This window comes from Cuculus canorus, chromosome 1 (genome assembly GCF_017976375.1).
Source record: "Cuculus canorus isolate bCucCan1 chromosome 1, bCucCan1.pri, whole genome shotgun sequence".
Classification (NCBI taxonomy): Eukaryota; Metazoa; Chordata; class Aves; order Cuculiformes; family Cuculidae; genus Cuculus; species Cuculus canorus.
Window position 1 is genome coordinate 98,371,318 of NC_071401.1, and position 14,152 is coordinate 98,385,469.

Below are 14,152 nucleotides of genomic sequence, written 5' to 3' on the forward strand. Positions count from 1 at the left end.
TAACGTTAAAATTAGTCTTCGGAAAGTAACAGAATATGCATAAGATCTCTGGGAAAATTTATACATCTGCATACAAGTGGGAAATACATTCTGTCCCAGCTCGTCTCACTGCACACAATTCATGTAGATCACTCCCTCATGTTGCCCAGGCCTGATAACAGATGCTTGCTTTCTAAAACTCCAAAATTAGTTTTATAGAGTTTATTTGCCAACATTTTCAGTATCACTACCTTATCTGTTTCAGAAAACAAAACAAAACCAAAAATACGGACTGGGCTCTTTTCCTTTTAAATAAGTGACAGTGAGGTGAACCATTGACTTTGGTTGGTTTCATTTACCTAAAGCAAAATGCATGGCCACAGGTCAAGCCAGCCATCCCTCAACTTTGCTATCCCTCTAACTCCCTCAACTATCTCTCTAAATGCTACCCATTCTACCAAGCTCTCTTTCTGAAATCCAGAGACCTTGACCTGGTGGCCAGGCTGCTGGCTGGGTGGACTCCCAGGATGTAAGGAGAAGAAGATGCCAGGAGACATGCCATTGCCTCCCATCCACTCCCATCATCACCCATCACTTCCCATCGCGTTCCATTGCTTCCCATCACCTTCCATGGCTTACCATTGCCTCCCACCACTGCCCATTGCCTCCCATCCGCGCTCGTCGCCTCCCATCCACTCCCATCGCTGCCCATTGTCTTCCATTGCTTCCTGTTGCTTCCCACCGCTTCTCGTCACTGCCCATCACCTCCCATCACTGCCCATTGCCTTTCATCGCTTCCCATCACTGCCTATCAACACCCATCACTGCCCATCGCCTCCTATCTGCTGCCATTGCTTCCCATCCACTCCCATCACTTCCCATCACCTATCCACTCCCATCGCTTCCCATCACTGCCTATCAACACCAATCACTGCCCATCGCCTATCTGCTGCCATTGCTTCCCACTGTCTCCCATCGCTTCCCATTCTCTCCCAACACTTCCCATTCTCTCCCATCACTGCCCATCACCTCCCATCCACTCCCATCGCTTCCCATTCTCTCCCATCACTGCTCATCGCCTCCCACCCACTTCCATCGCTTCCCATGGTCTCCCATCACTGCCCATCGCCTCCCATCCACTCCCATCGTTTCCCATTGCTTCCCGCCGCCTCCTATCACCTCCCATCGCTGCTACTTGCCTCACATCCACTCCCACCATCGCTCAGCATCACCTCCCAACAACTCCCATCGCTTCCCTCTGTTTCCTATCGCCTCCCATCACAGCGCGTCAGCCCCACCACTGCCCATCTCGCCGCTCGTCCCCTCCCGGCTCCCGCCCATCACCTCCCCGGGCGCAACTCGTGCTGCCTGCCGGCGGCTCCCCCAAACACTTCCCCTTTCCGCGCCCCTCCCCTCCCATCGCCCCGCCCTGGGCGCAACTCGCGCTGCCTGGCGCGCGCACGGCGCCTGCGCACTCCCCTTCTTTTCCCCGTGTGTCGCGGCCGGAGCGGAGCCGCCATGGCGCTGCACGTCCCCAAGGCCCCGGGCTTCGCCCAAATGCTCAAGGAGGGAGCGAAGGTGAGGGCGGCGTGGGGCGGGCGCCGCTCCTGCGGGAGGGTTCAGGGGTGCTGTCCATGGGATCTTAGCGTAGCGGCGCGGGAAGCTTCGGGAAGGGTGGCGGGGCCGGAGGGGGGGGGGCGGGCTCGCCCTCCCGTCCGCATCTAGCTCGGAGCCCCCCGGCCGCGGGGGGATCGGCCTGAGCAGTCCCGGGGAGCTGGGGGGAAGGGGAGGGGGAGCAGGGCGGTGCTTGGCGCACGTGGCCTTCCAGAAAGCTCTGGCGGGTCCGCCCTCACTTTTTCTCTCCCCCCTCTTTCCATTCCTTCCCTCTCTCTCACTCCGTCCTCCCTTTTTTTTCCCTTTCCTCCCTTCTTTTTCCCCCTTTCCTCCCTCCCTTCTTTTTTCCCTTTTCTCTCTCCCTTCTTTTTTTGCCTTTCCTTCTTCTCTGCTTTCCTCCCTCTTTCCCTTCTTTTTCCCTCTCCTTCTTCTCTCCCTCTCTTTTTTCCCCCCTCTCCTCCTTTTCCCTTCCTTCTCTTCCTCCCCTCCTCCTTTTCCTCTGCCTCGGGGAAGTTTCCAGCCGGCTTCCTGGGCGCTCATGCTCTTTCCGAGCATGACTGGCACCTTGGCTGTGGAAACGATGCCCGGAGGGCGTTGTGTTCAGAGAGGTTTTGTAGGCGCTGGTCAGCGAAATGACACCGGGCCCTGTAGGTTTTACCTGTTCCTGCGTGTTGGGTAAATTCCTTGACTCTTTCTCTTGTGCCCGCAAGAAAAGTGCTTTTGTCAGTATTGTAAAGGAACATAATAGTTTTCTATATGTTCTTCTTATGTAAATCCATTTTTATTGTACTTACCGTTAACATAATGTGGGTTTCGGTAGTGGTCATGGATTGTGCCTGGTAAAGCAGAGGCTGTTCTTTGAAAAAGTGGACAGCGAGCAGGATTTTTGCAGAAGAAAAGTGTTATTGTGGAGAAAAATAATAAAAAACCCCCTGATTGTTGCTGTTTGATAGAAAGGAAAGTGAAGCTAACAACTCAATCCCCTCTATTTTCAGAGTCTTCTGTGGAGACAAAGAACGACATATGTCAAGGGCAGGGGAGAGCAGGGAAACAAAGTGGCTTTGATACTGGTTCTCTGATAGAGAAATTAAGGCCGTAATAGCAGGAGTGTTTTACGCTGTGTTTTACAAAACAAGAAGGCAGCTGGCATTCTGAGATTTCTGTTTTGTATTTAGAGGGTAAATATTAAAGAGTACTTTTCTCCCTTCTCACACGCTATATTTTACCCTGCTCGTTTTTGCGGCCCTTTCTGGGGATCTTGCCTTTCCTTAAGGCTTCCAAACTGAAGCCAAGCTAGTGGGCTTCTTTATTTTGTGACTCATTCTACTTCTGAGTTTTCAAACCACACATTTCAACACAGAACTGAGTTAAATTATTTTTGTGGAATAGAGTTGTGACTAAAAAAGCGTGTACAACCCCTCACCCCCCATGCTTAGAAATCCCTTGCCCTTCTCCAGTCTGATGTTGGTAATTCTACTTACCTCTGTCATGCCACTGACTTTTTTTGGAAGACTTAAGAGATACAAATTGTGTTGAAAGTTGAGTCAGTTTGAATTTTCTGTTTGGAAACTTATTGTGCCTGCCAAGCTGCCTGATTGAGGAGTAAACAGTAGTTCTTGCCTTTGGGTAAGGTTTAGCTTCTGCTTAAACTTTTAAGAGAAACAAATCTAAATTAATCAACAACTTTTACAAACTCAGTAGATTATTGCTGCTTTGAGAAATGAATAGTTCATACCTTTCTTTTTCTATCAGCCTAATTTTAAGCAGAAGATTTTTCTTTTTAGCATTATTCAGGACTAGAAGAAGCTGTCTATAGGAACATCCAGGCATGCAAAGAACTTGCTCAAACCACCCGTACAGCTTATGGACCAAATGGTAGGTAAATCCTAAAATTATTGTAGCAAATAATTTTGGAGCAAAGAAAAATAAACTTTTTTACCAAAATATGATATGTTTGAAGACCAAACCTACATTGCCAGATACACAACTGTTTGTTTCTTGAGGAAACAGATTGGACTCTCCTTAGAACTCTAAACAGTCTTTGTGGTTATACAGATCAGACTTAGTTAGCTCTTAAGTTATGCCTGATGTACCTGCTTTCACTAGGTGTTTTATACTAGTTACTGTGCCCTTTTTACTCTCTTACTGCTGTATGGAAGACTTAGCAAAATTAAGGGAAGGACAATAACTTGGTAGGTAGTCATTATGAATATATCATGTCTGATCAGATATATTGAAACAAAAGGTGTTCTCCAGTATTGGCTGATTAAAAGATGTGCTAATAGCTCTGAAGAGAGAACTGTGCTTATTTAGAAATTACTGATTTTTCTGTAAGATAACTCATTCCCAAGTGTTATTTCACAAAAATCTTTTAGATTCGTAAACTGTTAATAGGACTAACATTTTAATGTGTAAGGTAGACCTGAAAGTATCCGTGTTCCAAATGGTGTTTGCCTAATAGATGATTTAATTTATTTTTTTTTCCCCTGTTAGGAATGAACAAGATGGTTATCAATCATCTGGAGAAGCTTTTTGTTACCAATGATGCTGCTACTATCTTGAGAGAGCTGGAGGTAAGATCTCTTGCTTCAGAAAGATGTTACTTATGAAGTAGTGTTCCTGTTCATGTGCTACTGTAGTTGAAATTCATACAATACTCTGACAAGTTATTTACATGTGTTGTTTTGTTAGTTATTTACATTTTTCTCTGGCTTTGAGTAAAGTCAGTGGGCTGTGTGCAGTGAGAAATAAAGCTCTTTTATAAAGCCGCATTAAGTAGTTGCAGGAGATGATTAATAATTGCCTACTTTTTTCCCCCACAAACCAGTGTAGATTTAGAAAAAGGCAGGTCTTAGACAATATGGTGTTTGGAAAACTGAAAGAAAAGGCTGTTGTGTTAATCTCCCAGTATCAGTGTTTGCTGTGTTCTCCTGTCTGCTTAGAATATTTTAATTGGATTTAAGAAACTGAGGATGTAGCATCCTGCTCTTGTGAATACAGCAAAAGTGTGGAAAGATTGACCTGTCCTAAAGTTTTCTTTTACTATCAAGTTCATATTTGTATCACAACACAAAAAATATTTTAATGAATCTATCCTTACTAATAGAAATAGTGTAAGTATTAGGCATTTCCTTACTTAATGAATTGTGACAGTGTTTGGTATGAGCAAAATAACTGTTGAAGGTTCATTTCTGTTTTAAGAAAACAATCTGCGGATTATTACTTAATCTAATGCGTCTTGAATGTTGCTTTCTGGGATAAAATGACAGCAGCTCTAATTATATTCAAGAATACAGCATTTTTATTGCATTTCTTTGAAAGGGAAAGTAGTGTGGTCTTTGAGCAGAAAAAAACACTGTATTTAACTCTAGGCATCTATTTTGTGTGTTGCAGTTACTAATTCAGCTTGAAGATCTAGACTTCAGGCTGCTTTCCTCTTGCAGCGCTTGATTGTGCAGCCACTGCACTCTGTAAAAATAGCACAGAACCAGTGTCGAGGATGTCTAATTCACTTAGTAAGGGGAATATTAAGTTCTCTAGTTGTTTTTGTTTCCACCTATGCTTGTGCTTTTGCTTGTTAGGGAATTTAGCCAATTAAGGCAACCTCCTTTGTTTTCCTGCTTTGTTTATTCTTAGTATCTTTACATACATTCTGAATTAAAAGTGTTTGTACTGGATGCACAGAAAAACGTGGAGCTGTAGTCTAGGTAGGATGTTAGTAACTAAGATGTGTACTTCTTTTAAAGGTCCAGCATCCTGCTGCAAAAATGCTTGTGATGGCTTCCCACATGCAAGAGCAAGAAGTTGGAGATGGAACAAACTTTGTCCTTGTTTTTGCTGGAGTTCTTTTGGAGTTAGCAGAAGACCTTCTGAGGATGGGGTTATCAGTGTCAGAGGTGAGTTATATTATTACAGTTCACATAGCTAAAATTCAGGTTGCTGTTGGTTAGTGTTGTTGGGTCATAATGTTGTGAATCATCTGCTTCCTTCTAAACTTAATTTTTTAGGTATGAAGGACAGTGTATGTTTTGCTGCTTGTGATTGCTTACTTCCCGTGTAACTTTTGCATTCGTTAATGTTATATCTCCTTTTCAAGGGCCATACAAGTAGTATGAACACATAGTGAAGTGGTGTGATGTATGTTTATTGTTTGCTGCACAGGTGATTGAAGGATATGAAAAGGCTTGCAAGAAAGCCCTAGAAATTCTTCCAGACTTAGTGTGCTGTTCTGCAAAGAACCTTCGAGACACTGAAGAAGTGGCATCTTTGTTGCGCACCTCAGTAATGAGCAAACAATATGGCAATGAGCATTTTTTGGCAAAGCTTATTGCTCAGGCCTGCGGTAAGTGGACAAGAACATATCTGTGTGTGCATCTTAAAAAACCTGAGTAGGTTTGCTTGTGATGTTTCCTCTGTCTTCACCTAAGATAAAAGGTATGGTTAGTTTATCAGGTTGAGTTGGATGAAATGCTTTAGCCTCTGAAATGAACCTTCTCCCTTTTTAATGGCTATAAATCAGAGAGGGGCAGATTTAAACTAGACATGAGGAGGAATTTCTTCACAATGAGAGTGGTGAGGCACTGGCACAGGTTGCCCAAGGAAGTGGTGGACGCATCCCTGGAAGTGTTCAAGGCCAGGTTGGATGGGGCCTTGGGCAGCCTGATCTGGTGGGAGATGTCCCTGCCCATGGCCAGGGGGGTGGAATTAGATGATCTTTAAGGTCCCTTCCAGTTCAAACCATTTTATGATTCTTGTGTGGAACTCTTCATTGGCGTTGTGGCTCGGAAAAGCTCTTGTCTTTTTTTGTCATTAGGATGATGTCTTAATCTTAAGAGAACCTGTTACTAGTCTCAGCCACAGAACAAAGGAAGCAAGACTAGTTGTTTTAAATTGTTCTTTCCTCCCCTTAATTTTCTCAGAAAAAAACTTGCAAGTCTAGTTTATGTTTTCTCAAAATATTCAGGATCACACTTCACTCTTAAACGTACGTGTTTAAATGGATATTCCAAATTAATTTGATGAGCCTGAATAGATGTTGCTTTCCTATTATGGCATAGTAAAACCAAAATTTAGTTTTCTCCTGGTGCAGGTTATTAGCAGATTATAATTACCTTAAACGTAGGCAGACATCTCAGACAGCTGAATTTTAGTACTTCAGAAAAACTTCAGGATTATTTGTGGTGTCATTCTGCTTTATTCATGAAACAACAGAAATTTTTTTTTTTCTTATTATTTTTTTTCCTCCTCTTTCCAAACAGTTTCTATTCTTCCTGATTCTGGTCATTTCAACGTTGATAATATCAGAGTGTGCAAAATCGTGGTAAGTTGGAAGTGGCTAGCTTTACTGTATTATTAAGGTAGACAAATTAATGGAAGCTAATTTTTAGGTCTTTGAACTTGTGAAAAGTGCCTTTTCTGTTCTAGTCTCTGTATTGTGGCATGCCTAACAAGTTTGGGAAATCAGCCTTTACATTCTGTGGTCAGTGCTGAGTAGTAGCTTTCAGAAACAAAAAGCATTAAAATGTGAAGTTTATCCTAAATTAGATACATTAACTTAATTACACATAGGGATGTTGATTGCATCTTTGTTGTTTGAAGCAGTCACAAGAGTGGGCTAAGATGCAAGCTGGCAGAAATGCAGAGGTCTGATCTTGTGTTCCTTTTATCAGGCCTCAGTATGGTATGTAGGATTGGAACAAGTTTATATCTGCTATGATATTCCCCCTGTGTTTGTTTCCCTGCTAATAAATACATAACAAGTTGAGCACAGAAAGTGAACGTCGAGAGCCTTAACCTCGTCCACCAACTAATATTAATGTGGGAACCTGCAAGATGGTGTTTGATGTTGTTGAATCAACTTAAGTCTTATTTCTCTGTGCTGCAATGAAAACTTAAGTTACTGCGTTAAAATGAAAGTAAGGACTGCTTTTCATAAGGGGTAGCGTGGCTTTCTGACAATAAATGATCAATAATTTGCCTTCATTCCATTTCTTTCCTTTCAGGGTGCTGGTATCTCTGCTTCCTCAGTACTGCATGGGATGGTTTTTAAAAAAGAAACTGAAGGAGATGTTACTTCTGTCAAAGACGCAAAAATAGCTGTGTATTCCTGCCCTTTTGATGGTATGATAACTGAAACTAAGGTATGTAGAAGCTCAAAATGAGTTATATATCTATTTATGCTCATGTGCTTCTATTTTTAGACCTGACTATAAATATCTTGACACTTGGTGATTGAGATATTTTTGTTAATATTGAGTTCATTGGTTTAAAAAAGTTGATAGAAAACGCCTGAACCTAGTTTTGCTTGACAGGGTTTTTAGGGTTGGAGGGGTAGTGTTGGTTTTGTTGGGTTATTTGAGCCAAAATTATGTGCTGGGATGTCTGAACCTTAGGGTTGCCTAGAAATGCTAGAATTTCCATTTATTTTTTTACTTCTTTTATCCCACTGCATAGGGAGGGTGGCAGTATTATAGAATGACTTGAGGTTTATGGATAGGTTGGGAGACAACAGTTTGTCAGAAACTTCTAGGCGTGTTGTTAATGCTCAATTGATAACAGTATGTCTTTTACTAGGGCACCGTACTTATAAAGAATGCTGAAGAACTGATGAATTTCAGTAAAGGAGAAGAAAATCTAATGGATTTGCAAGTCAAAGCTATTGCTGATAGTGGGGCAAATGTAGTAGTAACTGGTGGCAAAGTGGCAGACATGGCACTTCATTATGCCAACAAGTACAATCTTATGATAGTCAGGTAAGTGCTAGAAGAGCATAAAGACATTTGATCTTCCAGGTTTATTAAATGTACTTGCCATGTTGTCTCCTGCCTGTCAAATGAATTTGGAATAAAATATTGGAGACTATTTGGTTTTCTAGTGGATTGAAACTTGAGCTGCAATTTGGTTGTTCAGTAGCTTATGTTTCTTGATAGTATTTCCCTTCTGTACGACAGCTAATTGGGGGAATACTTATGGATATGGTAGCGTTATTCTGGTTTAAGTGTCTTTATAGCACAACTGAAATCAATAATATCAAAATTTCTGGATCTAGTAAAGAGAGATGTGGCCTCAAAGGCATGTAAGACCATACCATAGCGGTTCTTCCTAGTCACAGTCCCCATGTGATGCTTTAGCAATGGTGAGATATGCTTCTGTATCACTAATGGATTCATGGATGGCAGAACTAATACTTATTAATACTTTTCTGTGATTTTTGTGGGCCTTCAATCTCCTCATGTCTAAGGAAAGCATGTTTGTATGTCCTTGAGATAACATTCTACAAAACGTAAAGTCAGATTACTAGCAGAAGCAATCGCATCGCACAAAAAAAAAGTGGTGCTTTGTTGAAAGCTATAGCTTTATTGGTGGTGTCCAAAAAGTGTGAACTCTTGGAAATGGAGCATGATACTGTAATCTCTTGCATAACAAAGAAGGATTACTGTAGAGGCTTTGTAAAGGTCAGTTCAAATCTCACATACTAGAAGATAAAGTTTTGATAGATTCCATATAATTGGACTACTTATTTGGTTTTGGATTCTTAGAAAATAGTCTTTGCATAGCGTCTCTGAAAATACATACTTATAACTCAAAAAAAAAGTGGATTTTATAACTCAATGCATTAAATTTTGATAGATGTCACTGGTTTACAAAGTGAAGCTGAGTTCAGAGAATACTTATGTGTATATGTATTAACATTTGTTCTGGAAACTGTTCATTAGAAAAGCTGTTCTTGTTGTTAAAGGTTGAACTCTAAGTGGGATCTGAGAAGACTGTGCAAAACTGTTGGTGCAACAGCGCTACCCAGACTGGTATGAACTTCTCATATGAAGAGCAGAAGGGAGAGAACCGATGAACAGGTTCACCTCAACTTTTGTTTTTCTTTCCAGACTCCCCCTACTCTAGAAGAAATGGGTCACTGCGATAGTGTATATTTATCAGAGGTTGGGGATACACAAGTTGTTGTGTTTAAGCATGGTATGTATGTTCTACAGAACTCCTAACGCTACTATCCTAGAATTGCCATGTTCTTGTGTGTTTCACATCTAACACGTGCATGTCTGTGTGAACAGAAAAGGAGGATGGTGCCATTTCTACTATACTCATTCGTGGATCCACAGACAATCTGATGGATGACATAGAGAGAGCAGTGGATGATGGTGTAAATACTTTCAAAGTACTCACAAGGGTAAGTAACCAGAACACTTAAGTTATCAAAATTGAGCTGTCCATCACTTTGAGGCAAGGCTAGTGCTTGCTTAATGTTCATTTGCTACAAAGTCTCTAGCATATATTTATGTTATCAGCTTAGGAGCTTTCTTGGGGCTGTGTTGTATTGAGGGATAGAGGGCTGCATAGAGAAGATTGCTGCTGACATACTTGTGAATACAAAGTACATAAGAAATGGTGGTCAGCATATACTGCCCTTATTTCCAGTAACCAGAAAAGTTCTTCAAGATAAATCAAGTTTACCAGTTTGTAAGGGCAGTCAGCATTTTTCTTGACTACTTCCTTAAACATTTTGTAACATTCCTTGGAAACCAGGCACAGAAGAAAAGTCGGATAGCTTTGTTTGTCACTGGGGATCAGGAGTAAATAAATGACTGATTGCAAACTATGTTGGTGACCAGACACACTTCCTTTACAGATTCAGTTCTTTTTCTGAGCAGCTTTTGTGGGCTCAAATAATAATAGTTTTTCTCTTTTTTTTTTTCTTTCCTATTAATGCAAAAGGAAATGTTTGTGTATTTAGTTGGGAGGTGGTTTGCCAAAAATGTTAAACCTCTGTTTGACAGTGTCCATAGACAGTGTGTTTATGATGGTCTCCAGGAGTTGTCCTAACTTCTGATTCATGACAGTCACCTTTCTCTGTAAAAGACTGAGCGTTCTTAAGTGGATGCTGGTTTGCCAAAGGATATAGAAAATGCTTGATTAAAAAAAAAAACCCCAAACCAAAAGTGCTCAACCCCCATGTGTTACCTGTTGACATAGTAAACTTTTATATACAGTGGATTGGTTTCCTGTATATTTCCCAGCAAGTTAATGGAAAAGATGAGAAAATCTAGGATTTTCTAGGATTCTGTTATTAGTAAGCAAAGAGTTGAAATTACTTTTTTAAAAACAAACAAACAGAAAACTCTAGACACAAAACTCACTGTGCTGTTTTCCTTTTTACAAAACAAGCTATTTTTATTCAAAGACATTTGTAATGAATGAGTAAATTCTGGTAAATTTCTCTTACCATGCATGTTTGTTCTGAAGTGAATTCTTAGCCTGTTCTATTGCTTTCGTCTTGATAAGAGTATGTAGGTTCTAAAACATAAAAATTAACATGATGCTTAAGGCCAAACTTTACTTTTTGGCTTGGTATGTTTACAGGATAAACGCCTTGTTCCTGGAGGTGGTGCAACAGAGATTGAATTAGCCAAGCAGATCACATCCTACGGAGAGGTACAGCAAATGAGCTTTCGCTTTTTTTTTTATATACACATACACACACATATATGTACTTAAATATATATGCAACATACAAAAATATATATTATTTTATAACAGAATATATACATGTATCAATATTGGCCTGTAAATCAATAAACAGTGTATGGGGAAAATACTCCTCTATCTTATGGTTTTTTTTGATATGCTGATGTAGCTTTCATCCTTGCTTTAGACTTGTCCTGGGCTTGACCAATATGCCATCAAGAAGTTTGCTGAAGCATTTGAAGCCATTCCTCGAGCTTTGGCAGAAAACTCTGGAGTAAAGGCTAATGAGGTCATCTCTAAGCTTTATGCTGTGCATCAGGAAGGGAACAAAAATGTTGGATTTGATATTGAGGTAAATATAGTTTCTTGCATTACTTGGTCCTCTGCAATACAGGGCTATATTTCAATGTAATTCTATCGGTATAAAGTATTTATAGATCACTTCATTGAAGCTCTGCGTTGCACAGTCTAGAATAATAACTTAAGAGTTGTAATACATTGAATTGTTTATTTTTTTGTCAGGCAGAAGTTTAAGTCAATGTAGGTTAGTGGCCTAATGTCGCAGGTCAAGTGAGATACTGAAGTAACGTGATGGTGAATAAGTCTTAGTAATTATTTTGTTTTCCTGCTAATGGATTAGGAATTAAGGTTTTCTGAAGAGAAGAGATGAGATCAGAAAAGTGATAATTTGTTCTAAGCCTGTTACCTTGTAAACTCAGTAACTTGCTTGGTAGAAGCCTGAGAAAGTTTTGAATTATATTTTTCCCGCATCTGACAGGCTGAAGCTGCTGTTGTGAAGGATATGTTGGAAGCTGGTGTATTAGATACGTACCTTGGAAAATCCTGGGGTATCAAGCTAGCTACAAATGCAGCAGTAACCGTCTTAAGGGTGGATCAGGTAAGCTTACAAGTAATTTTGGCTGCTGAATTAAAACCTTTAACTTTGGTCTACAGAACACTAATGGAAAATACGTGAGCCTACTGGGAATGCAAGGCATAAAAATGGTACTTGAAAACATGATTTGTTTATTTCTAAAAGCCAGGAAGCAGTTTGTACAAGAGCTCATAATTTGGAATGTGCAATGTTGCTGCTTCCGTAGGAGTGCTGTGAATGTTTCTTTTATTTATATAAGATTTCACAGTTGATACTTGTATCCAGAAAGTGAGCTTACAGAATCATAGAATGGTTTTGGCAGAGACCTTTAAAGATCATCCAGTTCCAACCCCCTGTGGTAGGCAGGGACACCTCCTACCAGACCAGGCTGCCCAAGGCCCCATCCAGCCTGGCCTTGTAACACCCCCAGGGATGGGGCAGCCACAGCTTCCCTGGGCAACCTGTGCCAGTGCCTCACTACTCTCATGGTGAAGAAATTCTTGCTAACGTCTAGTCTAAACCTTCCCCCTCTAATTAAAAACCATTCCCCCCTCATCCTGTTTCTCTATGCCCTTGTAGAACAGCCCCTCGCGAGCTTTCTTGTAGCCCCTTCAGGTACTGGAAAGCTGCTCTTTGGTCTCCCTTATCTTCTCCAGGCTGAACAACCCCAACTCTCTCAGCCTGTCCTCATAGCAGAGGTGCTCCATCCTTCTGATCTTCTTCGTAGACCTCCTCTGCACTTGTTCCAACAGTTCCATCTCTTTATGTTGGGGATTCCAGAGCTGGGCACAGTACTCTAGATGAGGTCTCACAAGAGTGGAGTAGAGGGGGGCAGAATCGCCTCCCTTGCCCTGCTGGCTGCGCTTCTTTTGGTGCAATTTAGGTTATGGTTGGCCTTCTGGGTTGAGAACACACACGGCTGGTTCGTGTCAAGCTTCTTATCAACCAGCATCACTTTTCTCATATTTTGTTTTTACACTAAAATCCACCTTATAGGAAAAAAAAGGAGATTATAATCTTAATGACAAAAGTCTTAACTTTATATATTTTGTGAAACTTTGGCAAAAATATGTTTGCGTGTAAAATTTCTGTAGATTATTATGGCAAAAACAGCAGGCGGTCCAAAGGCCCCTAAGCAACAAGGACATTGGGATAAGGATGACTGGAAAGATGAGCCTGAAAAATAGTATGCAGTAAGCTGTGTTTCTGTAGCAGAGAGGTACTTGTGTGTGAGCGCATGCATGTATATATATATTGACAAGCACATGGCAAATCGTGTCTTTCTCGAGGACACTTAACACTGCTCTCTTATGTGTGCTGATGGCTATGTTTTGTATTTGTCTTCTAAACCTAAAGTTTTATTGAAGGGATGAGAAGTGCGGTTTTTAGTTGTCACTGTAACAGGTACAGAAAATGAGCCTTTAACATGGTAGGACTAGTGGACTTTATGCTTTTAAAGTATGATGTTTAGACTCAATTAGCTCGGATAATTCAGCTTTCTGTAGTGTGCATCCTATAAACCAGTCACTTGTTAGCCTATTTAAGCACTCACTTTCTGTAGACTAACTGAAGTCTTAATTTGCATGCAGAAATGAGGTCAAAGCCCTTCTTTGTGTATCAGGGCTCAGCTTCTGCCATTTTCAAGAAAAAAAATAATGAAGTTGTGAATCTCTCAATTACATGGATAATATTCACTGGGTTAGGTTCAGAGTAGGGAAACTGCATGAATTTTAGTGAATGTTGATGGCCTTGTATGCTGTAAGTGCTGCAGTGCAAGTCTGAGTATAATCTTGTATTTTTCTCATTTCATATTTTCTTCAAGATCATTATGGCAAAACCAGCTGGTGGCCCTAAACCTCCATCAGGAAAGAAAGACTGGGATGAAGACCAAAATGATTGAACAATTTAACTATACTTCTTAAGTGACGTGACTATGTGCGTTTTTTAATATTCCAGTTGGAGGCTGTCATGTTTTGCTCTGTTGCCTTTAAGTTATGAACCTTGTCCACTGGAGTGCAGAACTTCAAACACTTCAATAAACCTGCTCACTGTTAAAATGTGAACTGTCAGTTTCTTCGGACTTAATGAACAGCCGTGCTGTACTCTGAACACGCTGGCATTTTTCTGGGGATGGCAGTATGGGGGTGGTGGGCTGACCCTGGCTGGCTGCCACATGCCCTTGGCTCACCAGGGCAGAGGTGGAAAAGG

The 14,152-nt window shown here is 41.0% G+C and overlaps 1 protein-coding gene across 3 annotated transcripts; it reads left to right on the top strand.

Annotated features, from left to right (window-relative positions):
• Nucleotides 1-1,399: 1,399 nt before the first annotated feature.
• On the top strand, nucleotides 1,400-14,006 carry CCT8 (chaperonin containing TCP1 subunit 8). Of its 3 annotated transcripts, none has more exons than XM_054056020.1 (16): nucleotides 1,400-1,557; nucleotides 3,378-3,468; nucleotides 4,087-4,166; nucleotides 5,340-5,489; nucleotides 5,755-5,935; nucleotides 6,852-6,913; nucleotides 7,596-7,733; nucleotides 8,167-8,345; nucleotides 9,332-9,398; nucleotides 9,477-9,564; nucleotides 9,660-9,775; nucleotides 10,966-11,037; nucleotides 11,258-11,422; nucleotides 11,849-11,968; nucleotides 13,039-13,137; nucleotides 13,767-13,921. In XM_054056020.1, exons 1-15 carry the CDS (start codon nucleotides 1,498-1,500, stop codon nucleotides 13,129-13,131), a joined length of 1,662 nt encoding a protein of 553 aa, XP_053911995.1. In that variant the 5' UTR covers nucleotides 1,400-1,497; the 3' UTR covers nucleotides 13,132-13,137; nucleotides 13,767-13,921. The 3 variants fall into 3 exon arrangements, with proteins under 3 accessions (XP_053911995.1, XP_053911996.1, XP_053911997.1); XM_054056021.1 differs by having other exon boundaries at nucleotides 13,039-13,163; nucleotides 13,767-13,916; XM_054056022.1 differs by lacking the exon at nucleotides 13,039-13,137 and having other exon boundaries at nucleotides 13,767-14,006.
• The last annotated feature ends 146 nt before the right edge of the window (nucleotides 14,007-14,152 follow it).